Source organism: Canis lupus, chromosome 28, assembly GCF_011100685.1.
Source record: "Canis lupus familiaris isolate Mischka breed German Shepherd chromosome 28, alternate assembly UU_Cfam_GSD_1.0, whole genome shotgun sequence".
In the NCBI taxonomy this organism is placed as follows: domain Eukaryota; kingdom Metazoa; phylum Chordata; class Mammalia; order Carnivora; family Canidae; genus Canis; species Canis lupus.
This window is the reverse complement of record NC_049249.1, coordinates 4,409,385-4,435,275: the sequence shown is the minus strand read 5'-3', so window position 1 is coordinate 4,435,275 and position 25,891 is coordinate 4,409,385. Positions and strand designations below refer to the sequence as shown.

Below are 25,891 nucleotides of genomic sequence, written 5' to 3'. Positions count from 1 at the left end.
TTTCCTTCTTGCAAAGATACCAGTCATTGGATTAGGGCCCACATCTTAACTTGATTATGTCTGCAAAGGCCCTATTTCCAAATCAGGTCACATTCACAGGTACCATGTGTTAGCTCTTAAAAATATCTTTTTGAGGGACACAGTTCAACCATAACAGTCTGCTCTCTAGCTCCCCCCAAATTCATGTCCTTCCTACATGCAAAATACATTCACCAAGTCCTAACATACCCCCCAAATCTTAATTTATTACAGCCTTAATTCTTCTAAGTCCAAAATCTTACCCAAATATATCAACCCCCAAATACCCCAATCCCAACTTCTAAATCATCTAAGTCAGAAATGGGTGAGACTTTGGGTATAGGCTCTTCTGGGGCATAATCATTCTTTGTCCACAGACCTGTAAAACTTGAAAACAAATTGTTCATAAAATACAATGACAGGGGACATGCGGCTAGAGGTAAGGCTACATTTGGTGGAGAGTAGGGGACTTCAGTGTTCTAATGCCCTCAAGAAGCATAAGGTTCTGACAGACTCTAACCTCTGAGAAAATCACATCTGCCCCACAAGATCCTCATAGATTGATTACATTGAACCTTGATGGGTTGTCAGTGATGCATCACTGCTGTTGACATTTTCATGTTTGGCTCTTCCAGCCTTTGAAACCAAATCATCTTATTTCATCTTATGAAATGGACGTTCTACACACCAAGTGGCTGTAACTGGATACTGCTAAATGTATTGTAGAAATTGATATTTTAAAAGACATGTGATATTTCTCTTAATTATAAGGAATCTCCAACAGAGGTACTGGGACAAGTGTACAGCCAGGCTCTTCCAGCCTGGCCATGTAATATCAGTAAAGCAGTACAAGACAGAGGGATAGATTAACATCCTGATAAAGATCTGGTAGAGATAAGAGTACTTAACTATTTAGCAAGTTCTATAGTATGCTCTCCTACTTGGGTCAATCAGTCCTAATAAGCGTCTTGAGCTACAAATGTCAATGACCAACCACTTTGCACACTAAAGCACCAGTCAGGCATCAATCAAACTTTCCACCTACATGAAGGTGGACATTTACCTCTGTAGATGTGGCTTTCTCCAAGGTTGGAGTCTGTGTCAGAACCTATGCTTCTTGGGGGCATTGGAACGCTGAAGGAGGCCTGGACTTCAATGATAAACAGATTAGCTAAGTTAAAGGCTGATAGTGCACGGAACCAACATGGCTGTGTTACCACAGAGAAAACTGTTATAAACTTTATATGCAAAAGAAAATTCCACCAATAGGTCAAGTTACAGGCTGTGGTGCTTGTCCAGGAAAAAACTCCCCTAAAATACATGTTGCTACATTTTCACTGATTCATAAGCAATAGACAACAGGATGGCAGTGTGCTTCAGTGCCTAGCAGCAGGTCACACACTGTTATAACACATTGTGTAGGATTCCTTTACTCCTATTGTCACCCATGTGGACTCCAATGGAAAAGGATCCTTTGACAATGAATATCACTGAAACCAACAGATGTTAGTTTAGGCTGATCAGACCTGAGCCACCCAGATAAGAACATTGACATCTGGATATACCATCACATGGGATGTGCATCTACATCCCAGTATTGAGACCAAAATCAAAGTTGAGTGATTCAGCCTATGAGGCCCAGAAGCCTGACAAATATGCCTAGAGTACCAATACCACAGTTGAATGGTGTACTAATTTCCTAGGGCTGTCTTAACAAAGCACCACAACCTGGGTGGCTTAAAACAACAGGCATGTACTCTTGTGGCGGCCAAGAAAAATTAAGGCCATCCCACCTTAAGTTTAGCATTAGCACAAGTACAGCCATCTTAGGCCCCTGTGAATAAGAACTGAACTTTACGGGAAAAACTGCAGAATGTTCTCAATGTCCTCGGCAGGGAATCCCATATCAGAAGGACAATAGAGCTCAGAATTGCCCTTGGTAGAGAATCCCATATCAGAACGACAACAGAGCCCACGCCCATGGTAGAAAGTCCCATATTAGAATGAGAACAGAGCTCAATGCCCTTGAAGTTTTTTTTTTTTTAATTTTTATTTATGATAGTCACACACAGAGAGAGAGAGAGAGAGAGAGAGAGAGAGAGAGAGAGGCAGAGACATAGGCAGAGGGAGAAGCAGGCTCCATGCACCGGGAGCCCGACGTGGGATTCAATCCCGGGTCTCCAGGATCGCACCCTGGGCCAAAGGCAGGCGCTAAACTGCCGCGCCACCCAGGGATCCCGCTCAATGCCCTTGAAAGCCCCATATTAGAATGAGAACAGAACTTGAGAAATTCCTCCACCCCTTCTGAAAATCTCCTAGACCAGCCTATAAAAAACCCAGCTGTAACCCACTTCGGGGTCCAAGTCCCTGCTCTGCTGTGTCCGGTATACTTGGACCCAAGCTCCAGCTTGCTAATAAACCCTCGTGTGCTTGCATCAAAGTTGGCTCCTTGGTGGTTTCTCGGCTTCGCAATCTTGGGCACAACACTCTCTCACAGTTCTGGAGGCTAGAGGTCTGAAATTATACCCAAACCAAACCAGTGTTTGTCTGTCCCATACACAGCAAGCCAGTAAAGACTGACAATGAGCTTCTGCAGTGAAGAAAGATAGGCTATTTATTGGTGTGATGACTTGCAAGAGAATGAGGAGCTAACACTCAAAGTCTCAAACTTCCTGATGGCTTACAGTAGGTGAGGACTTCTAAGGGCAAAATTTGAGGCAGGGGTCTCCTGAGAAGGTAGATGCTATTGATTGGAGGCCTAGGAAGTAATGTTAACAGATAGTTACTTCTGGTGCTACTTCATCTGGTCCCACAGAGGTGTGTTCTATCTCAGGAGACTTGGAATCTGAGAAATATTTTTATATATGTTAGAGATTTCATTAGGTACATCTGGTGATTATGTGTTTAGGAGTGTGGGACCCAGAAAATTTAACAAAAATCCCCTACCCCTGGACAAGCAGAGCAGGACTAACTCCATTTTGTGCTACACCCGCCACCTCCTGTATGACCCCCACAAGACCTGTTTATTGCTTAAGGCGCTGCCCCACCCTAGTCAAGCCGCTGGGCACACCCTAATCGGAAATCGGCTCATAACAATGTAACCCTGCCTTGTGCCCGCCAAAACTGCGCCCGATTCTGACCAAAGTAATAGGCCAGCTCAAGTGGATACTATAGGGTAAGATGTAATTCAATCGGCCACCTGCGTGTGGACCGACACGACTGTGCAACTGGCTGCGTATCCCATTGGCCACTGGCCCCTATAAAGCTGCTACGCGGGATCCCTGGGTGGCGCAGCGGTTTGGCGCCTGCCTTGGGCCCAGGGCGCGATCCTGGAGACCCAGGATCGAATCCCACATCGGGCTCCTGGTGCATGGAGCCTGCTTCTCCCTCTGCCTGTGTCTCTGCCTCTCTCTCTCTCTCTCTGTGTGTGACTATCATAAATAAATTTAAAAAAAAATGAAAAAAAAAATTAAAGCTGCTACGCCTCTTAGTCTCGGGGTCCAAGTCCCTGCTCGGCTGTGTCGGGTGCCCTTGGACCCAAGCTCGAGCTTGTTAATAAACCCTCGTGTGTTTGCATCGGTGTCGGCTCCTTGGTGGTTTCTCAGATTCACAATCTTGGGCACAACAGGAGGGTGCTGATCAGCTGCTTCTATCTGCTTGTATGTGCCTAAGCGAGTGCAGTTGCTTTCTTTCATCTTCCTGAAACAAACATTCCTATCGTTGTGTTCCCTGGCTGGTCCAGCTGTGCCTGGGGACAATATGACCCCTAGTGTTCCTTATTTCATCTGAAAGATGGATGCCTGCTTCAAAATCAAGGTGTCAACGGGGTTGTTTCCTATTAGAGATTATTTTTTCTTTTTTAGATTTATTTATTTTTATTTATTTATGATAGACATAGAGAGGGAGAGCGAGAGAGGCAGAGACACCGGCGGAGGGAGCAGCAGGCTCCATGCCGGGAGCCCGACGGGGACTCGATCCCGGGGCCCCAGGATCAAGCCCTGGGCCAAAGGCAGGCGCCAAACCGCGGAGCCACCCAGGGACCCCCCCTACTAGAGATTCTAAGAAGGTGTCTGTTCCATGCTTCTCTCCTAACTCTTGATGGTTTCCGGCAATCTTTGACACCCATTGGCTGGTAGCTATATCCCCTCCAATCTGTCTCCATATTCACATGACATGCTCCCTTGCCTGTTTTGTTTTAACGGTGCCAGTCATTAGGGCTCACCCTAATCCAGTATGACCCCATTTTAACTAATGACACTTGCGAAGACCCTATTCAAAAGTAAAGTCACATTCTAGGGCTCCTGATGGACGTGAATTTGGAGGCAAGGAGATACTATTCTACTCTGACCAACTGACAAAATGAACCATTTCATGTTGTAGCCATGTAGTTCACGGTCCCCCCCCAACGGTCCCTGACATTTTTTTACAGCTTACTCTCTTAGACGGATGCCTTCGACAGCCTCGCGTCACACTGCATCATTTGGCAGCGCCCCGCGGTCCGGAAACGACCAGGCCCCACAAGGCCCTGGGAGAAACCCTGAGAGCGACCTCTGCCCTTCAGGGGAAACTCCTCAAACCGGGCGTGGCGCCAGGGCTTATGGGAAACGTAGTCCCAGGCTCGGTCGCCCGCCCGGCGCGGGGTCCGCCCAGGGTCTTGAGGGGCTCCGAGGCTCGCGGCGCACATGCGTACTTCGTTCTCCGCGCGTCTGCCTCGGGTTCGCGCTCCCCGCCGAGGAAATGCCGGGGCGCTCGGGAGGCTGGCGCCGCGCGAGTGGGAGCGGCGGGTGAACCCGGCCGGGTGGGCGAGGGCCCGCGGGGCGGCGGTGGGGGCGGCCTCGGGGACGGTCGGCTGGGCCCGGCGCTGGGCCCCCGGCAGGAGCCGCGCCGTCCGCGTGGGGCCGCAGCGTCCTCGTGGCTGCGGGAGGGGACGAGAGCCCCGGATCCAGGTGGAGCCGGCTGTGAGTTGGCAACTGCCGGCAGGATGCCGAGCCACGTGAGACGAGGTTTCCTCCTCTGTAAAATAAGAATATCATATGCCACGTGGGATTGTTTGGAAGATTACGTTTTTTACACACCTTTTAAAAATACGTATCAAATCTCAACGTTCGGAACAGAGCTTAGTTGATATTAGCTGTTAAGGTAACAAGGTAGCTATTTGGAAGGTATTTTTCCTTGTCACTGGCTAAATTTTATTTAAACCCAATAACGGTCTTTATGTAAATGTTTTCTGTTTTGGCAAAAAAGGAAACTGAGGCTCAGCTGGCTCAAGTGAAATACTCAAGGGCTCACAGTTCTGGTAGACAACCTTGTCTAAAACCAACGTTGTATTTCTTTAGGTTCCAAGGAAGCAACCTCGAAGTGTGGAGCAGAATCGCACCCTGTGGTCATGTATTTTGGTATTTCTTGGCATCTCAGAACTCAAGGTCAGAATTGCCTAACTGTTGCTGGGACTATTGCACTGTCCAACTTTCAGCATCCTCAGTGGCCTTAGAGTTTAGGCAGGTAAGGCCTTTGAGATTTGGATCCATGAGTCAAACTTCTAAATAAATTGTTTTGTCTTTTAAGGCCAGGTTCCAGCCCCCTTGGAAGAAAGCAGCTTTTGTGAAGTAAGAATGAAGGAAGCCCCAGGAATAGGAATCCCACCGTGAAGATTGCTCCTCTGACCTCAGATTTCTCACCACAGCTTTAGAGCAGAGGCAGGAAACTGGTAGTAAGGAGCAAGGCCTTGGTTTTCATAATCTGAAGTAGCAGCTCTTTATTCTGCTCAGAATGAGCATGGCCTCACTTTCCCCATACTCAGAGGGTCTCACGATGATGGTGAAAAGTCTGGACCAAGCTTCAGAAAAAATAGGTGAGTGGGACACTGAGAGTAGTGGGTGAGGGGCAGGTTGCATAACAGAAAATATTAATTCATTAGAGGGTTCATGTCTGCATGGTCTGTAGGGAGAGAGCACTAGGCACAACTGAGGAATTCTACCTCCAGCCTTAGTAAATATCCCTTGCCTTCAACCTCCACTCACTTTTCCTAGATTTTGACCTGCTCTTCTATGTCCCTTTAGAGGTATACTACAGCTCTATCTACCCTGACATTATAGAGGCATAGAATAGGGTCATCTGTGTCTGCGTAATTTCAGGGCTGAGAAACCTTGACTCTTATCACCAGATTCTGTTGCAACTTAGACACGGATTTTAAAGTAGGCCTGTCCACAAAACAACTTCATTTCTACAGAGTGATTTCTAGAACTCTAAGGATAAATAACTTAGCGGGAATGTAAGTAAACAATTATCTTGAGTATTTTTTCCTACAACATTGATAATGAAAAATAACAATTTGTTTTTTGATATATTTGTTAAATTAGTTTTGCATTGGTTCTAAAAGAAACATGAAATTAGTAATGATTAGGAAGTAAACAGTGAAAAATTGCTGAGCCAGGCTCTATGGTTCTTGTCAGAGTCACACATGTGAATTCTCTCTGCACGTGGTTCTTTCTCACTCTCTCAGGAGCCAAAGTACTTATTCTTACAGGGTAACATTTAACCAGCTGGTGGGCATGGGGTTTTAGGAGCTGAATCTCAAAAGTCTGTAGTAGCCAAATATCATATGACTTACTGTTTTCTTTTCCCATAGCTGTACATTCAACCTTCTCTGTACTTTACCAAAAGGAACAGAAAAAGAACAAATCCCAGGTGAGCTGCTTTTCATTTCTCACATTGTTTTCCATTGTGTAAAACAATGAAGGATAAAAATGATAAAAGCTATCATAGAGTTAACAGATCTAAAGCAAGGAAAGGTCAACATGTTAATTGTGTGGCAATTTCTTTTCCATATTATGTAACAGTAATTTTTTTTAGTAATTTTTATAACAATAATTTTGTGCAAATTTATCTTTGATACTCTGTCCAAAAGGAAGATGCTTTGATTTGACTACAAAAATAAACAAAAGTAATTCTTCATGGAACACAAAGTTTTCCTGGCCTAAAGTCTGAAAAACTTCTTTGCCTTCCTGAAAGTAAGGTAGTTGACAACTGCAGTTAACAAGTCTGAAATGAATGCTGCCCATCATCTTCAACTCTGATTGTTCTTTTTAGTAGGTGCAGAGAGAAGGCCAAAGCATAACTTAGATGATTCAAGTGGATGATTTTTTTAAAAGATGTATTTATTTATTTGAGGTGGGGAGGCAGACAGAGAGATTCTCAAGCAGACTCCTGCTGAGCATGGAGCCTCATGTGGAGCTCTGTCTCTCAACCCTGAGATCATGACCTGAGCCAAAACCAAGAGTTGGACACTTATTCAACTGAGCCATCGAGGTGCCCCTCAAGTTGATGATTTCTTTTGTCTGCTTCACACTATTGTCCTTTTCCGGTTGCCTTTTAGCAAAGCTTAATGTGATTATCTTTGGTCCATTATAGTTCTTACCTTATTTTTCTTGACTGATTTAATCATCTGTGGATTTTTTTTTATAGTTAAAAAAGGATGGACAACCACCCAATTTGAAATTCAAAAGCTGAATGTTATGCTTGTTTAAGTGAGAGCTATTGCTGGTCAGATGTATTCCTACTGAGCAAAGCAAACTGTTGATTTTCTATATGGTTTTTGCAAAGAGTTGGTGTATTTGTTTCCTGTGGATGCTATAACAGGTTACCACAAATTTGGTAGCTTAAAACAGCAGAAATTTATTTATTCATGTCATGGAGGCTAGAAGTGTGAAATCAGGGTGTTGTCAGGGATGTGCTCCTGCTTAAGCTTCCAGAGGAGACTCCATCCCCTATCTCTTTCAGCTTCTGGTGGTTTTGGGGAGAGAGGCAGGAGAAAGAATGGAGGGAATAAAAACTAAGATGAAGAAAAATAAATATTTTGTAAGCCCTGTATCCATGTTCCCCAGAGAAACAGAACCAATAGGATGTGTGTGTGTATGTGTGTGTGTACAGGTAGCATATAATATAGATACATGAATACACATAGTATACATTTGTTTTATGGAATTGGCTCATGTGGTTGTAGGTGCTAGCAGATCTAAAATTTGAAGGACAAACCAGCAGACTGGCAACTCAGGAGTTAATGCTTCAGTCTTGAGGCAGAATTTCTTCTTTTGAGGGAAACCTTAGTTTTTGCTCATAAAGGCCTTCAACTGTTTGGATGAGGTCCACCCACATTATTGAGGGTAATCTATTTAAAATAATTGATTGTAGATACTAACCACATCTAGAAAATACTTCATAGCAACACTTAGACAAGTGTTTTATGAAATAACTGGATACTGTAGTCTACCAAGTTGACATACAAAACTAACTGTCACAAGCCCTTTAAGAAGATACAACAGTTATCTGTTATGTTGTGTGTGTATGTATACATATATACATATGTATATAGATATTTATGTGGTATGTGAATAAGTAAATACATATATACACATAAAAATAAGTATATACATACTTGTGATCATGTGACTAGTAAACAGCACTTGTCTGGATTATTTTTATGGGTGACATGAGATTTCATTTTATATTGGGAATTTAACTCATTCACATTTATTGTGGTCACTGATGATGTTTAGTTTTAGTTCCTCTATCTTTATTTGTATTTTTATTTATCCCATCTTCTTTCCTTTCTTTAATATTTCTCTTTCAATTATTTATTTCTCCCTTCCAGTGGTTTGAAAATTCAGTAGTCTACTTTTTTCCATTGGTTCTCCTGGAAACAGTTAACATAGTTTATATTTGTACTTTTTCTGTAAGCATCAGGAATTTTTATTTTCTGGACAGACCTTTTCATGTTTTACTTTCCCTTTCTTCCGTATCTCATGTTCTATAGAAATGATTGGAATTGTTTTTTAATATGATAAACATTTAAAAATCCTTTATTAACAGGTGCAGTGTGTAGACATGACTAAGCTATCTGGTTATTCTCTGTAATTTCCAACCTCCAGAACTGTGAGAAAATAAATTTCTTTTGTTTAAGCCATCCAGCATGTGGTAGTTTATTAGAGTAGTTTAATAGGCAGTTTAATAAAGTCCCATTATTATTATGGGAGCCTTAGCAAACTAATAACAATTCTATTTTTAATTTTTTGAGGACACACCATACTGTTTTCTGTATGGCTGTTCCATTTTCTGTTCCCACCAATGTGCACTAGCGTTCCAGTTTTTCCACAGCCTCACCAATGCTTTTGTTTGCTCATAGGTGTGAGGTGAAGTAATGTTCTTTTGAGTACTTTCATCTCCAGTGTCTTTAAAACTCATGGAATCATAATAATTATATAGTTTGTTTTCTTCATACTTTCTCACTTTATCTGGTGCATGTCTTTTGTTTTACTGGTTCTAAATTTCTAGTGAACCTTCATTGTCTCTTTATATTTATATGTGAAGATTTGGTTTGATTCATGTATGTAGCTATTGTGAGTTTATTCAGAAATGTAGAATGCTGTTCCTTTATGTTTTCTCTCCTCGGTGAAAGAACTGACTTCAATATTTGTAAAAGAAATTGTTAGAAAGATAAAACCTGGTGAATTTCCTTTCAAGTTATCAGCAGAGAGTATATAGGCAACTTTAAGGGATTATTGATTTGTGAAGTGGAGATTTCCTATACTATACAGTTAGACCATCATGATCTGTCTCATCAGAAACCTGTCTTAAAACAAAGTCAGTATCCATTTTCTTCCTGGCTGATTGGCCATTGCCAGAGACCCTGAAGCATTTACCTAAAATATTTTTTTAAATTTGGTTTATCCTTCACCATCAGCTGTGTTTATACAGAGTGGCAAAAGCCCAGAGTGTCTGACAATACTTTAGTTAATTCCTTAGCCAATCAATCAGCGCACTGCCCACTTTGAACTTAGATGAATTTGGTGGCTATATGTACTATATACTGAATGTATGCAGACACATACATGGGACCCGTAGGTAGTTCTTACTTTGCACTATAGTGTGGGGCTATAAAAATTGGCATGTACACTGAAAACATACAAAGCAATCTTAATCATTGGGGTAGTTCTGCAATCTTTAAAAATATTTGTTAAAACATTAAAAATCTATTGATGATACATATGTATACATATTTTATGTATATATTATACATATATATATAAAAATTAAAAAATACTGTAACTAATATTTAGTACTGAGTACCTCTTCATTAAGATTTTTTGGTTGTAGATCTAGAGTGTCTCAAATGGAAGCAGTATCAACATCCCCACAGTCAGGTGTTTCTTCTAAAACTCCATTTATATTTAGTTTGAGTTTCGCTTCTACCATAATCACTTCTCATTTCTTTGCTGCTTTTTCATTTTTGTTGGCCAGTTCTCTTTTGCAAACCATTTAACCATTTTTGCAAAATGCCATATTGCTAGGAGACAAGAAGGGGACATATGTTTTGTTGTTTGTGTGCGGACTGAGTAACAGATAAGCAGTGATCAGTCACTAGCAGACTTTGAAAAAAATGACACAATTGATCGTTGTTCATGTTTGTTATTTATGTAGTGATTTGTGGATTGAAGAGCATGCAGCAAAGTTTGTACTTTATGTGATTACTCACAGATACCATAGTAACTGAAATCTGATTGTATTGTTGGGGGACTGTTGTTACTTAAGTAAATAAATTGTGGTAATTGAAATTCATGTATGTCAGGACTATGCAAAATATGGACTACCTGTAGAGAGAAACATTCAGACATATCAATACATTGCCACAAATTTGTGCCAATTTGATGCTTAAAAGTTTTCCTCCCTTGAAGGGTGAGTCATCAAATACTTTGGAGAACTCTTATCTAAATGAAAAATGCCAAAATTACCAGAGATTAGGGTATTTTGTACCATTAAAGTCCCAAATTCGGTTCTCTCTTGATCTTATGCTATCATTTAATCCAGTTTGCATACCTACTAGATTGTAAGCTTCCTGAAAGTAGAAACAATGTTTTATGTATTTTAATGTCCACAGAAACCAGGACACTTTCATGTTAATAGCATTTTTTTTTTTTTTTTTAGTTTTTTTATTTATCTACGATAGTCACAGAGAGAGAGAGAGAGAGAGAGAGAGGCAGAGACACAGGCAGAGGGAGAAGCAGGCTCCATGTACCGGGAGCCCGACTTGGGATTCAATCTCGGGTCTCCAGGATCGCGCCCCGGGCCAAAGGCAGGCGCCAAACCGCTGCACCACCCAGGGATCCCTATAGCATTTTTTATGCTTGTGTGTGTTTGTATGTGTTTACTGTTATTATTATTATTATTATTATTACATTTCTCATTCTCCCACCACATATAAAACAAAAGAGGGACTGTGGTAAGTCTCCTGTAAAAACTTTTTCTAATAAACTCAGTAGTAAACATGGTAAAGAATTGGTTCCTAAATATATTTCTTCTGTCATGTAGTTTTGACTACTTTTGATTGATCAGATACATGTCTTACAGGGATCAATTTCATTTGAGGATGTGATTGTAAACTTTACCAAGGAGGAGTGGAGTCATTTGGACCCTGATCTGAGGACCTTGTACAGGGATGTGATGTTGGAGAACTATAGTATCTTCATCTCACTGGGTAAACAAAGCTTTTCTGAGTAACATCAGGCTTGTCCTTTTGCTGTTACCAAAGCATGTGGACCTTTTGTAGAGTTTAATGATACTTAGGTGTGGACACCAGGAATATTGTTTGTTTTTTCACATACCCATTGAAAGATTCCAGTGGGGGCAGCCCCGGTGGCGCAGCGGTTTAGCGCCGCCTGCAGCCCAGGGCATGATCCTGGAGACCCCGGATCGAGTCCCACCTTGGGCTTCCTGCATGGAGCCCACTTCTCCCTCTGCCTGTGTGTCTGCCTGTCTACCCCCGCCCCCCATCTCTGAACGAATAAATAAATAAATCTTAAAAAAAAAAAAAGAAAAGAAAAGAAAAGAAAGATTCCAGTGGGTCCCTTCACTTCATTTGCAGCTCCTGAAGCTGGACCTTGGTTTTTCTTCTGAGTTCCTAAAGCCAGGCAGCTTTTCAAATGTCCTTTATAATTAATTTTTCATTAGCAGGACATTGCATTACCAAACCAGAGGAGATCTTCAAGTTAGAGCAAGAAGCACCATGGGTGTTAGAGAAAGAATTTGCAAGCCAGTGTTACCCAGGTGAGTAATCCAGAGGAAATTAGATCCCAGGTGGTTTCAGGAATATGCATCTTTGGAGTGTTTTTAAGAATCCTTTTTAAGAGTCTTTGTTTGGAAGTGACTAAGGATAATGAGGCTGTATACCTAAATTCACCACAGATACACTGTCACACATGTATGTTCTCTTTTCTTGCTTGGCTTTTTAAGAGTTTACTCCCTTTTATTTGTACCTTGAAATTCATTCCTGTGTCATAATAAATATTTTATGTTGGTCAGTCTCCTTCTTCTAGCATTCTTAGCTTCATATTCCTTTCCATTATTCCTAATTTTCCATATTCCATATTCCATTCCATATTCAATTTTCCATATTCCATTCCATTATTCCTAATTTTCAAGGACTTCTTTTCTTTTCAGAAATTAGTAAATTAGTTTAACCAGTATTAATTGAACACTTGCTCCCCATGCCACTCATGTTTTGTTTTGTTTTATTTTATTTTATTTTTTTAACTTTTTTTTGTTTTTTGTTTTTTTTTTTTTTTTTTTTAATTTTAATTAAGTTTTTAATTTTATTTTTTTTATGATAGTCACAGAGAGAGAGAGAGAGAGAGGAGAGAGAGGCAGAGACACAGGCAGAGGGAGAAGCAGGCTCCATGCACCGGGAGCCTGATGTGGGATTCGATCCCGGGTCTCCAGGATCGTGCCCTGGGCCAAAGGCAGGCGCCAAACCGCTGCGCCACCCAGGGATCCCTGTTTTTTGTTTTTTTAAAAATTTTTATGATAGTCACAGAGAGAGAGAGAGAGAGAAGCAGAGACATAGGCAGAGGAAGAAACAGGCTCCATGCACTGGGAGCCTGACGTGGGATTCGATCTCGGGTCTCCAGGATCGCGCCCTAGGCCAAAGGCAGGCGCTAAACCGCTGCGCCACCCAGGGATCCCGCCACTCATGTTTTAAATGAAAGAGATGGAGCAGTGGTGAAATAAGTTCTTTTATCTTATGGAATTCGTATTAACTGGAGAGAGAGGCAGGAAGCAGATTGCCATGAAAGTACAGAGTAGAAGGAAGGGGACTAGTAAGGAAGAATGACACCCCAAAGACTAGGTTTGAGGTAACAGAGTGTGCAAAGTGATAGAATTCTGGCTATTTGTTGAAGGTAGGATTAACAAAATCAGCACCTAGACACTAATTCATCTCTGAACACTTCATTCCTCTAATAGTTTTTTGGAACAACAATCTTGTGTACCTGTTTTCCATGGCACATTTACTATATAATTTTTTTATTGAGCATATCTTACTGTGAATTCCACTCATTGTTACTCATCCACTCTTATTGAATCCTTTATTTTCTGTTCATTTGTGGATTATGTTTATTTTCCCCCTTCTATCCATTTTGAAATGTATATGCATGAAGGGCCCAATAAATATGTGTGCATTCATTGCCAATTTTACTTTCCCCCCTGTCCACCACAGTAGCTTAATAGCTTTGGTTGGTTGGTTGGTTGGTTGGTTGTCACCTCCTTCTCCCAGCTGCTCAGAAAAGTAGAGGGAATGGAACATACTGATTTAGTATTACTTTTATCCCAAACGACTGGCTCTGAAACCAGAGAGCTGGGTATATAAAGGGTATTTGTGTATTAGACCAATTTTTTTAGAAGTAGTTTCAGATTCATAAGGTATGTTTTTCTTATTTCTAGAAGAATTGAAAGTTGATGGCATGATAGAGAGCAAAGAAAATCAAGACAGACATTTATGGCAAGATGCATTTTTCAATAACAAGAAAGTAATTACAGAGAGAGAATGTATTAAGGAAAACATTTAATTTGTACATAGACTGTATTTCTTCTAGAAAAATCTCCGGTAAATATAATCTAGATGGAATCAGTTTAGAAAATACGTCATAGTTAACCACTAATAGAATAGAAACTATTTAGGAAAGAAATCTGATGATGCCAATGGGTATGAGAAATTGCTTTCTGATATTATTAATCATGAGAAAACTCATACTAGTGAGAAGTTTAATGAAATTAAGAAAAATGAGAGCATCTTCTATCATAGTGAGGATTTTATTCAACAACAAAAGATTCACACTGTGGAGCAACTGTTTGAATATAATGAATGCATTAAAGCCTTCCACAGTAATGCTCTCTTCATTACACATAAGGGAACTCACACAGGAGAAAAATCATGTGATTATAATGAATGTGAGAAAATTTTCAGGTATGAGTCAAACCTCATGTTACATCAGGTAATTTACTCAAGGAAGAATCACTATACATTTAATGGATGTGGGGTAACCTGTGATAAGTCAGTCCTTTGGAAGAAACGTCCTAGAATTCATATGAGTGAGAAATACCATGAGTGTGATATATGTGGGAAAACCTTCCTCCGAAAATCAAATCTCACAGTACATCACAGAACGCACACAGGTGAAAAACCCTATAAATGTAATGAATGTGGGAAACCCTTTTACCATAAGCCAGCCCTCACTGTACATCAAAGAATTCATACAGGAGAGAGAATGTGGGAAATATGGGAAATGTGGGAAAACTTTCTACCAGAACTCAGCTCTCTGTCAGCATCAAAGAACACACACAGGGGACAAGCCTTACAAATGTAGTGAATGTGGAAAATCTTTCTCCCAAAAGTCAGACCTGACTGTGCATCAGAGATCTCACACAGGAGAAAAACCTTATAAATGTAATGAATGTGACAAATCCTTTAGTATAAAGTCAAAACTCACTGTACACCAGAGAATACACTCAGAGGAGAAGCCCTATGAGTGTAGTGAATGTGGGAAAATGTATTACATGAAGTCAACCCTCAGTAAACATCAAAGACTTCACATAGGGGAGAAAATATAGGAATGCAGTGAATGTAGGAAGACCTTCTGTGGGAAGTCAATTCTCCTTAAACATCAGAACTCATACAGGGGAGAAACCTTATGAATGTGTAGAATGTAAGAAAACCTTTTCTGAGAAGTCCTCTCTCAGTAAACATCATAGGATTCATACTGGGGAGAAACCCTTTGAATGTAACAAATGTGGGAAGGCATTCTGCCAAAAGTCCCAACTCATTCAACATCAGAGAATTCATACAGGGGAGAAACCCTATGAACGTAAAGAATTTAAGAGAACATTTTGCCAGAACGCATCCCTCAATGTACATCAGAGAACACACACAGGAGAGAAGCCCTATCAATGTAATGTAACGAATGTGGAAAATCTATTTATGATAGTTCGACCCTCATTAAGCATATGAGGATTCATTCAGGGGAGAAACCCTATAAATGTAATGAATGTGGGAAGACCTTCAGCCACAAACCAATTCTTGCCACACATCAGAGAACACACACAGAAGAGAAGCACTGTAAAGATGGATGAAACTGTTGCTGTAACTCAGAACTTTTGGCCTGACAGTATATCTAGGGAAGTAACCCTATGGTTGTAATGAATGTAGGAAGAACTACCAGAAGTCAGCCTTCAGTTTACATTATAGGACTCCTACAGGAGAGATACCTGGCAATGTTTTTACCAAACTGGTCACAGAACAAGTCGTTCTCACCTGCTGATGCACCTGCTCTTGCATCCAGGTAGATGAGATGCATGATGATGTGCATGAGAACTGGCCAATGGGATGTGAGTATAATGATGTAATTCTCTTCTGGTCTGACATATAATGGCCTCCATGTCAATTCTTTATAGTCTCTGTTCTCTTTGGGGGTAGGATATAGAATTCCTTCTGTCGAGGGGTCAGCACTCACTGTATGTTGGTGAAGTCACACAAGAGTAGAAATTTCTTTCAACATCTTGATGTTTCAAAACCTAATCCACAAATGAAATTGCCTGTAACTGGAGAAATCAGAGTTAAGAAATCTTGAGATTGCAACAAATTTAGAAAAGCCTTTACAAGAAGGCTTGTATCTTGTTCAATTCTCTCATTGAGCCTCAGGTAAATAATAAACTAAAACCTTATAAGCACATGGTTTTCTGAAAGCTTTCAGAAACAAAAACATACTTTGTTGAAACAAAGGTGAAACAAAACATACTTTGTGGTATTTCAGAGAATGATTACTGAGGGAAACCGAATTTAGAAAATACATTTAAGTTGTAACATAGGAAATACAGAGGCCAAGTATACATTTTTCACTTCTAGCACAAGTCTGAATTTAAGAAACTGCTGTGAACAGAAAGCTAATTGTACTTATCACCATAAAATGTATTCATTAAGAAGCCCCATCATTGAATATCCTGAAATGTTTAATTGGGGTATCTAAGTAGGTTTGAGTGTGCCAAACCCAACTTAGTTGTAACTTGGGAACTGTTTGTATATAACATGCCATATGTTCTTTGCCTTCCTGGTATTGGCAACCATGATATGATGCAAGAGTTAGCAAACATTTTCTGTGAAAGGCTAAATAGTAAATACTTTAACCTTAGAGGTTACATATGCTTTCTGTCACTTTTTTTTTTTTTTTTTTTTACAACCTGTTAAAAATGTAAAAAGTCATTCTTAGCTCATGGGCCATTGAAAAACAGACGTGGCCAGATTTAGCTTGTAGGCCAAGTTTGTGAGCCCCTGATATCATGGTTAAAAGCAAGGACTCTGGAACTTTATTTCCTAGGCTCAAGTCCCAGTTCTGTTGCACATTAGCCATGTGGCCTGGGATAAATCCCTTAACATTTGTTCCTCAGTTTCCTTATTTGCAAAATGATGATCCTGACATTATACTACTACACGGAGTTCTAGTAAGGACCAGGTAAGTTAATAAATATAAAAGTATTAAACCACTGTATAGAATACTACAAGTGTTAGCTATTCTGTGACTAGCAGTGGATTTGTTAGAGCTTTTACAGGCTTTTGATTACCTACTCAACAGCTGTCCCTCACTCCATGCTAGTAGACCAGTTGTTTTTGTTTCATTGTCCATCTTCTATATAATTCAGGAAATGAATAATAATTGATCTAACCTGAATTTTTTCCAGCTTATTGAGGTATAACTGACAAAATTATAAGATATTTAAAATGTATAATGTGATGATTTAAGTGTATGTGTAAGAAGATGCCCCTGTCAAAAAAAAATAAAATAAAATAAAATAATAAAAAATTAAAAAAAAAAAAAAGATGCCCCTGTCAAGTTAATTAACTAACCATCATTTCACATTTTTACTAACCTCACTCCTCTTTTTTGGTGAAAACCTTTACATTCCAGTCTTAGCAAATTTCAGTTATATAATACAGTGTTTTGTTTTGTTTTGTTTTGTTTTGTTTTTATAATACAGTGTTATTAACTCCAGTTACCATGTTATACATTTGGTCCTCATGGTCTAACCTAATTTTGAAAAATGTGTCCTGATTAATGACTCATTTGAAATATGCATCGGACCCAGCTGTGGCCAGTGAAAAACTCTGAAGAATATTCAGTGAAATACAGGGAAACAGGATTCCCAGGGGCTAACAAACATTTGATTAAAAAAAAGAAGCCCTTGATTTTGCTGGATGTTTTTATGTTTGGATACGATATCTGATTGCATTTTTGATCCTAAGGTAGTATCTGGGGATGGGAGAACACAAAGCTGGGAAGACGTTGGGTCAGCAGTGTCTTTTGAGCAGGTGAATCAACCCCCCTCACACCGGGGCTTCTATATATGAGATCTTTTTTTTTCTAATTATGCCATTTGAGTTGGGATTTTCTATTTCTTATTTTATTTTAATTTATTCATGAGAGACAGGGAGGCAGAGACACAGGCAGAGGGAGAAGCAGGCTCCCCATGAGGAGTCTGTTGTGGGACTGGATCTCAGGACCCTGGGATCACGACTTGAGCCAAAGGCAGACTCTCAACCACTGAGCCACCCAGGTGCCTGGGATTTTCTGTTTCTTAGAGCTAAAGGTGGTTTAACCAACTTACATGTATATCTTTTTGAAAAGGTGTTAATTCAGAAATATTAACATTCCTTAGCCTCAGGAGAGGATATGTTCTCATGAGTAACTGGTTCAGAGGTGACTGTTTTTCAGTCCTGTAAATCTCCATGATGAATTCCACTAGAAATAAAGCTATTTGCTAATCCATTATATGAAACAAGTGTCTAATTCATTGAGCTTTCGTTGCATCTAAGCAAGAAAAAGCATTTAGAAAATAATTAGCTCATGTAGGTCTTATATTTAAAATAGGTGAAATAAACACTAAGTTAAATTGTCCATTGATCTGTCTCAATGTTATTGCCTGATTAGGTAAGGTGTGAGATGGATCTAATGTTTTCCCAAATGAATAAACAGTTCTCAACACTATGATTGAAGTTTGAACTACCATCTTTATCAAGTGCTAAGTTATCATTTGTAGGGAGTATTTTTGCTCAGGACTCCATCCCTTTATTTTTTTTTAATAACTAGCTTGCCCTCATGACATAGCAACTAGTAGATCTCCCAAAGATTCCACATCCTCTTGCCTTCACATTTACTCCTGGGAAAAACATTTGATCCAATTGGGCCAGTAAGAGCCCTACCTGAGACTTTTGTAAAAGGAGAACATCATGTTCTTGGATTGGTGACCATGGGACTCCTCACAGCCAGGAGAAAGTGTCTGCATGAAGGAAAATAGTTAACGTGGAGAGGAACATTTAAGAGAGAGACAGGGCAGCCCGGGTGGCTCAGCGGTTTAGCGCTGCCTTTAGCCCAGGGCCTGATCCTGGAGACCCAGGATCGAGTCCCACGTCGGGCTCCCTGCATGGAGCCTGCTTCTCCCTCTGCCTGTCTCTGCCCAACCCCCTCCATGAATAAATAACATCTTTAAAAAAAAAATAAGAGACAGAATCTTGATGTTGCCCTAGACCAGTCAGTCCTGGACTCCCTTTTTCTACGTGTTCCAAAGATATACACTGTCATGTTCTTCTGGTTTCATTATTAAACCAACACGTGTTAACATCCTTTATGTACCATGATCAGTTTGATTCTGTTTCACTAAATTCTCTATTTATGCTTATGCCAAAGGTAACATTTTAATTAGTATGGCTTCCTAATACTTTTTATTATAGAGCAAGTCCTTTCACCCATAATTATACAATTAATCTTCAGCAAAGGAGGAAAGAATGTGCAATGGGGAAAAGATAGCCTTTGTTGAAATAAGGGTTAGTGAGGTACATAATTTTACATAAAATAAAATTCACCATTTTAAAAGTGTACTCTTTGATGAGTTTTGACAAATATATGTGATTGTGTAACTACCACCATGCTCAAGACACATCTGGCAGCCACTGATCTGTTTTATGCCCCTACAGTTTTACCTTTCCTAAAAGATCATATGAGTGGAATTGTAGATTATGTATGCAATCTTTTATGTCTGTATAAAAACTTTTGAGATTCATCCATGTTCTTGCATGCATCAGTAGATTGGACTATTACTCAGCAATACAAATAAACATTGTATGGACTGTTTATCCATTCACCTGTCGAAGGTCATATGATATATTTTCAACTTCTGTCTATTATGAATAAGCCTCCTATGAACATTTCCTTAAATCTTTTTGTGGACACAGACTTTCATTTATCTTGTGTAAATACCTATGAGTAATGGCATTGGATCATATAATCAATAAATGTATGTTCAGTATTTGCTTATTTCATTCCAATTTCAGAGATAAAAAAGTTATGGAACCACTGTGTCCTGGTTAGGATTAATTAAAAAGATCACGCCTGAATATATCCTAGTAAAAATTTTGAACTTCAAGATCAGAAGTCTTCAAAGCTTCCAATCAAGGAAAATCAGTCACTTATAAGGAATGATGAATCATAGTGGTGTTTGATTTCAAAATCAGTAGGAATACTACAACATTTAAAGATATATGGCAGAAATGGACTATATGTGAGTGACTCAGTAACTGTTCAAAAGTGCCTGTAGGAAGGGAAAATATTTGGAAAGTGTACTTTAAAAATGTAAATTTCAGAGGGACAATCTGAGTAAGCTGTTGTATAGAGCCCAATTAAGTTATATCAAAAACATTAATAGGGAGAAATTGCAAGAGAAAATGAATGTAGTAAAAATTGTAGGTCTCAAAGGATGATAATAATGATTGCATTATATTTGTATATAAGTGTTAAATTTATGAAATAGAATTTAAGGTGTATGTATTAGACAGGATTTTTGTTGTGTGCAGCTCCTTTGAACAGAACAAGAGCTAAGTTTACAGATAGAGAAATTGGAATAAATACTGTGGTGTTGGCATTGTTAACCAACACGAATTTATGGCTTCCAGTATTAATAGATAAATATAAATATGCAAAAGTGCATATGGGGAGTGTACAAACACACAAATACTGTGGTGTTGGCATTGTTAACCAACACGAATTTATGGCTTCCAGTATTAATAGATAAATATAAATATACAAAAGTGCATATGGGGAGTGTACAAACACACATTTCTTGGCTCTGTAGAGCTAAGTAGAGGTGGTACACACACACACAAAAAAAAAACCAGTAGAAATAGACATGGCTAGTTCCTACATTTTGGTTTCTTTCTTCCTTTTCCTTTTCCTTTTCCTTTTCCTTTTCCTTTTCCTTTTCCTTTTCTTTTTTCTTTTCTTTTCTTTTCTTTTCTTTTCTTTTCTTTCTTTTCTTTTCTTTTCTCTTTTCTTTCTTTTTTTAACATTTTGGTTTCTAAATCCATTCTTCACCAAAAGGAACTAGAGAGTTCTTAAAGAAATAGCTGATTCCAGGAGTGGGTCAGGGAAATTACAAGATAAGCCTGAACATTTTTTGTGTAAGAAAAATTGCTAAAGAATAATGGGACCATGTCAAAAGGACATGGCTTAAAAACAAAGAGACTTCTACTAGTAGACTATGGGACAATGTAAGAATTGAAACAATTGTACAACATTGAACAAAATAGGAATCCAGGAGTCTATGCTAATATAATGGGTACATGGGGAAAAGAATGTGTTTTTTCTTTTAGGATAACATCAATAAATGTAAAGGGAAATAATGGAACTGAGAAGTTACCATTTGGTTATCACAGTAATGATTACTTCAGGTAAATATCAGTGGATACTAAAACTAATGGATGAAAATGGATGAAGAATTCTATGGTCTCAAAGTATCTGTACAAAATAATTACAAAGGGTGAAAAAATAATTCAAAGGATAACATGGCAGACATCCTCTTAAGTAATCAAAGTTAACCCTCTCAGTAATGGTTTAACCACATCATGGGCCACTTGTAAGCAACATCATGTACACCTGGGTGGATACAGTACAAAAACCCAGCATTTCAATGACAATTCAGCCAATAGATCGTCTACTCATGAGAAAGTATCAGGCAAAGCAAAACTGAAGTACATCCTACAAAGTAGATTATAATCCTCAAAAATACCGAAGTTATCAAAATCCAGGAAATTGAAGAACTGTCTCAAATTGAGGGAGACTAGAAAGATCGGACACCTGAGCAAACCACGTGACCCTTGAAGGATCCCTCTCAAAAGGGCATTATAAGAACAATTGGTGAAACTTGAATTTGGTCTTTAAGTAAAATAAATGCATGAGTTTTTATACTGTACTTTCCTGAAGGTTCAAAATTTTTTCATAATTCAAAGCAAGAAAAAACACAAGGGAGCAAACATTAACATCATGGCAGCCTAAGACCTCCCTTGTTTTCATCCCCCCCTTTCAACACCTAAAATTCAGCATCTAGCCATGGCCAAAAGTGCCTTTGTGGGAGCTGTGAGATCCAGCACAATCCTCCCAGGGATCCAGGAGGAGTTTTCCCTGTCTGTATCATGCAATAAGCAGACAGATCCCCATATAGTCTGTGGAACTGACAGGAACCCGTGAAGTGATTCTAACACCTCTTGGCTGCAGTCCAGGAACACCTAGAAAACACTAAATTTTGGCAGACACCCACTGACGAAAAAGCCTTTGTAGAAGCCCAGGTCTCTAGCGGAGAAATCCAGTACTCCCCTGCACCAAAACCAAAATAAAATGAATTTGGACATATTTGTGAGAGGAACTTGCCTGCCTCACCCTTTTCCTTAAGGCAGCACAGCTTGGAGAAAGGATGCTGGGGGTCCCTCCAATGGGAGAAGAGGGAGAGGAGTGAGTCAGCAGCCCGCACAGCTGCTGTTAAACCCATCTCTCCAGTATCACCCAGAATATTAAAGCAGAGCTCCCAGATGGGGAGGAAGGAGATCTGGAAAGATGCAGATAAGAATATCAAAGGACATTAAAGAGATGCAGTTTCTACTGACTGCACTCTAGACTTCAACAGGAAGCCCACTCATGAATCGCTGGGAAAATGTCACCTGAGAGTCCCTCAACTGGTGCATGAGCACCACCAATGCTCCAAGTGCCAAACCCACATCTTCCCCCAGTTTGCAGCCGGCTCCTTGTGTAGACTTCCAAGGGCAGTAGTAAGAGCAAGATCAGGTGGATGGAGTATGTGCCGAAAGCAAGCCAGTGTCTGCAGGTATGGGAGAAACCACAACTTAAGCACTTTTGCCACATTTGGGAAAACAAAAAAAAATTACCATCAGCTGACTTGGTAAGTTGTAAGATCAAAAGAAGATCTGCCACAAGAGGGAACAAGATGAATGGAGCAGGTGTATTCATACAAGAGCAGGGAAAGCCCCCAGAACATAAACAGGATCAACAAAAGGTATCTCCCATCTAAAGGCAGCTAGTAAAGACTGGAGGAGATGTCTGCTATTTGAAATGTAAACACGGCAATGCAAAACCCCAAGGAAAATGAAGAATCAAGGAAATGACATCACTAAAAGATCATAAGACTCCTCCAATACCAAACCCAAAGACATGGAAATCTGCGATTGGTAAAAAAAATTCAAAATAGCTGTTTGAGGAAACTCATTGAGCTAGAAGAAATCCCAGACAATTCAACAAAATCAGGAATCAATACATGAGCAAAAATAGGAATTTAACAAAAATCACAAAGAAGGACCAAACAAATTCTGAATTCTCTCAATGAATGAAATAAAGTGATAGAGAACATCAACAGAAGAATAGGTCAAACAGAAGCTAGAGGACAGGCACTTCGGGATAACCCAGTCAGAGGAGAACCAAGGAAAAAGGATGAAAAGGCGCCAAGAAAACCTATGTGATCTGTGGGAAACCATCAAAAGAACGAATAACAGAATTGGAATTTCAGAAGGAGAAGAGAGGGAGAAGGGGGCAAGAAGTTTATTTAAAGAGAATAATGGCTGAGAACTTGCCAAACCTGGGAGAGACTTAGATATCCAGGTTCATAAAGCTAATACATTAATCCATTATTTCAATTCCAAATGATCTTCTCCAAGACACATTAAACTGTCAAAATTCAAAAAGACCCTACAAGATCCAAAAAGATTAGGCTATCAGTAGATATATTCAAAGTCCTGAAAGAACAAAGTTACCAGCTAAAGAATATTATGTTGGGCAAAGATATCCTTCAAAAATGAAGGAGAAGCAAAGAATTTCCCAGACAAAAGCTCAGGGAGTTCATCACTACTAGACCTGCCTTATAAGAAATGATGGAAGGAGATCTTCAAACTAAAATGAAAAGACACTGAGTAACATGAAAACATGAAACTGATAAGGGTAAACATATAGTGAGATTCAGAAAACTAATTCTATAATATGATGTTGTGTTACTTTTTATAGCATAAAGGTTAAAGGAAAAAGTATTAAAATAACTATAGCTACTATAATTCGTTAATGAATATACAACATAAAAAGGTAAATTGTGACATTAAAAACGAGAGTAAAAGGGTAGAATTTTTATATGCAATTGAAGTTATGTTGCTATCAGTGTAAATGAACTATTATGCAACTATTATTGCATACAGATGTTTTATGCAAGCTGTATGATAAGCACAAAGCAAAAACCTAGAGCAGATTCACAAAAGATAAAGAAGGAAATCAGCATACCACCACAGAAGATCACCAATGCATAAAGGTAGGGGGCAAGAGAGGAGAAAAAGAATAGGAACCTATGAAGAAAGTATCACCATGTTAAATGTGAGAGACCAAATGCTCTTCTCCAAGACCAGTACAAAAAAAAAAATGGGACGCCTGGGTGGCTCAGCAGTTAAGTGTCTGCGTTGGCTCTGGGTGTGATCCTAGGGTCCCAGGATTGAGTCCCATATCAGGCTCCCTGTATGGAACCTGCTTCTCCCTCTGCCTGTGTCTGCTAGTCTCTCTCTGTGTGTCTCTAATGAATAAATAAATAAGATCCTTAAAAAAAAAAAAGTTTGCTCTCATCACTTGCATTGAACATTGTACCAGAGATTTTACGTTAACCATTGAACTAGAGTTAGTACAATAATGCAGAAAAGAAACAGAAAGCATCCACATTGTATCGGTAAAACCTATTCACAAAAACATGATCATCTATACAGAAAAATCCAGTAGTCAACAACAACAAAATCCAGAATACGTAAGTTTCACAAGATTGCAGGGTACGAGATCAATGTACAAAAATACAATTTCTCAATATCCTTGCAAAAATTTATCTTCTATTTTTAAAACTATAGCCATCCTAGTAGTGTAAAGTGGTATCACATTGTGGTTTTCATTTGCATTTCCCTAATGACTAATGATGTTGAGCATCTTTTCTGTTTAGTGCCAATGAATAATTGAAAACAATATAAAAATACAGTACCATTAACAATAGCATTAAAACATAGGAAAAATCAGGGATAAATCTGAGAAAAAGATAAATAAGACCTGTACATTTTGTAAAGTGGAAATTATTGATGAAAGAAAACCAAAAGACTTAAAGAAATGTAGGTATGGTAAACACTATTGATAGACTCTAGGAGTCATTATTGTTTTTTTTTTTTTTTTTTTTTTTGTTGTTGTTGTTGTTTTTTAGTCATTATTGTTAAGATGTCAATTCTACCCAAACTGATATGTAGGTCAAATGCAATCTGAGTTAATATCCCAGCAGGCTTTTTTTTTTCCTCTTTACAGGCACATAACTTAATATTTATTATATGTATTTTTATATATACACTATTTTTCAGTAGCTATATGTTTGCTATGTGGTACAATCTTTTTAAAAATTTTTATTTAAATTGTTAATATATAATGTATTATTAGTTTCAGAGGTAGAGGCCAGTGATTCATCCGTCTTACAACACCCAGTGCTCATTACATCACATGCCCTCCTTAATGTTCATCACCCAGTTACCCCATCTCCCTCCCCCACTCCCCTCCAGCAAACCTCAGTTTCTATGATTAAGAGTCAGTTATGGTTTATCTCCTTTTCTAGGAAAAATACTCTCTTAAGCATTACACAAACAAAATCTTTAGTTACACCATAAAATTAAGCTTATCTGAAAAAAAAAAAGAAACAGGGATAACTAGTCTAACAGATTTCAGCAGTTTGATTCAACTATTTTTATATTTCGTTAGTAAATAGCAAATAAAATTTTAGTACAAATGGTTTTAAACAAGATAGTTTTGTTTAGAATCATGGTAAACCAAGACACATATCTTGGGGAATCATCTTGGTTTGTAACTTAAACTATAAAATATTCCATTTTTGGTCTATTTTAGAAGATTCAAAGAGTTCCAAAATAAACTAGTTCCTTTATCACATTAACAAAAGGATATAAAGATTAACAAAAAGTGAAATAAAAAAATAGGCTGTTAGCAAGATGGGTAATCCTTGATAAATGAACTTGTAAATACAGTAAAGTGTACAAAGTACACATAAGATGCCAAGATTAGGTTTTGTTTCATTTGGGGATTTTTTTTAGGAGTTCATTTGGAGTACTAAACTCTGTTGTTTCATTTTAACACAGTTAATAGTCCTTGGT

The 25,891-nt window shown here is 38.9% G+C and overlaps 2 protein-coding genes and 1 long non-coding RNA gene across 9 annotated transcripts in view; 2 read left to right on the top strand and 1 right to left on the bottom strand.

Annotated features, from left to right (window-relative positions):
- The window catches only part of LOC106557970, a 42,147-nt gene extending 37,355 nt beyond the window's left edge, over positions 1–4,792 (bottom strand). The window contains exon 1 of the long non-coding RNA XR_005380410.1: positions 4,453–4,792. This is a non-coding gene — a long non-coding RNA (uncharacterized LOC106557970). The remainder of the gene's footprint in view (positions 1–4,452) is intronic.
- Positions 4,571–14,033, top strand: LOC119866553 (zinc finger protein 248-like). Of its 7 annotated transcripts, none has more exons than XM_038578153.1 (7): positions 4,573–4,816; positions 5,355–5,441; positions 5,584–5,869; positions 6,647–6,705; positions 11,422–11,548; positions 12,025–12,117; positions 13,789–14,033. In XM_038578153.1, the coding sequence occupies exons 3-7, from the start codon at positions 5,788–5,790 to the stop codon at positions 13,911–13,913; spliced, it is 486 nt and encodes a 161-aa protein (XP_038434081.1). In that variant the 5' UTR covers positions 4,573–4,816; positions 5,355–5,441; positions 5,584–5,787; the 3' UTR covers positions 13,914–14,033. The 7 variants fall into 7 exon arrangements, 3 of the variants coding, with proteins under 3 accessions (XP_038434081.1, XP_038434082.1, XP_038434080.1); XM_038578154.1 differs by having other exon boundaries at positions 12,022–12,117; positions 13,792–14,033; XM_038578152.1 differs by having other exon boundaries at positions 4,574–4,816; positions 12,022–12,117.
- On the top strand, positions 14,033–17,293 carry ZNF25 (zinc finger protein 25). The gene is given in 5 exon segments (XM_038578151.1): positions 14,033–14,630; positions 14,632–15,008; positions 15,010–15,304; positions 15,307–15,360; positions 15,362–17,293. Coding segments are annotated over 5 exon segments (1,209 nt in total). The 5' UTR covers positions 14,033–14,327; the 3' UTR covers positions 15,542–17,293.
- The last annotated feature ends 8,598 nt before the right edge of the window (positions 17,294–25,891 follow it).

Coding starts and splice junctions, on each gene's coding strand:
- LOC119866553 (XM_038578152.1), top strand. CDS start 5,788: ATGAGCATGGCCTCACTTTCCCCATACTCAGAGGGTCTCACGATGATG. Junction 6,706..11,421: donor AGAAAAAGAACAAATCCCAG/GTGAGCTGCTTT, acceptor CATGTCTTACAG/GGATCAATTTCATTTGAGGA. Junction 12,118..13,788: donor TGCAAGCCAGTGTTACCCAG/GTGAGTAATCCA, acceptor TCTTATTTCTAG/AAGAATTGAAAGTTGATGGC.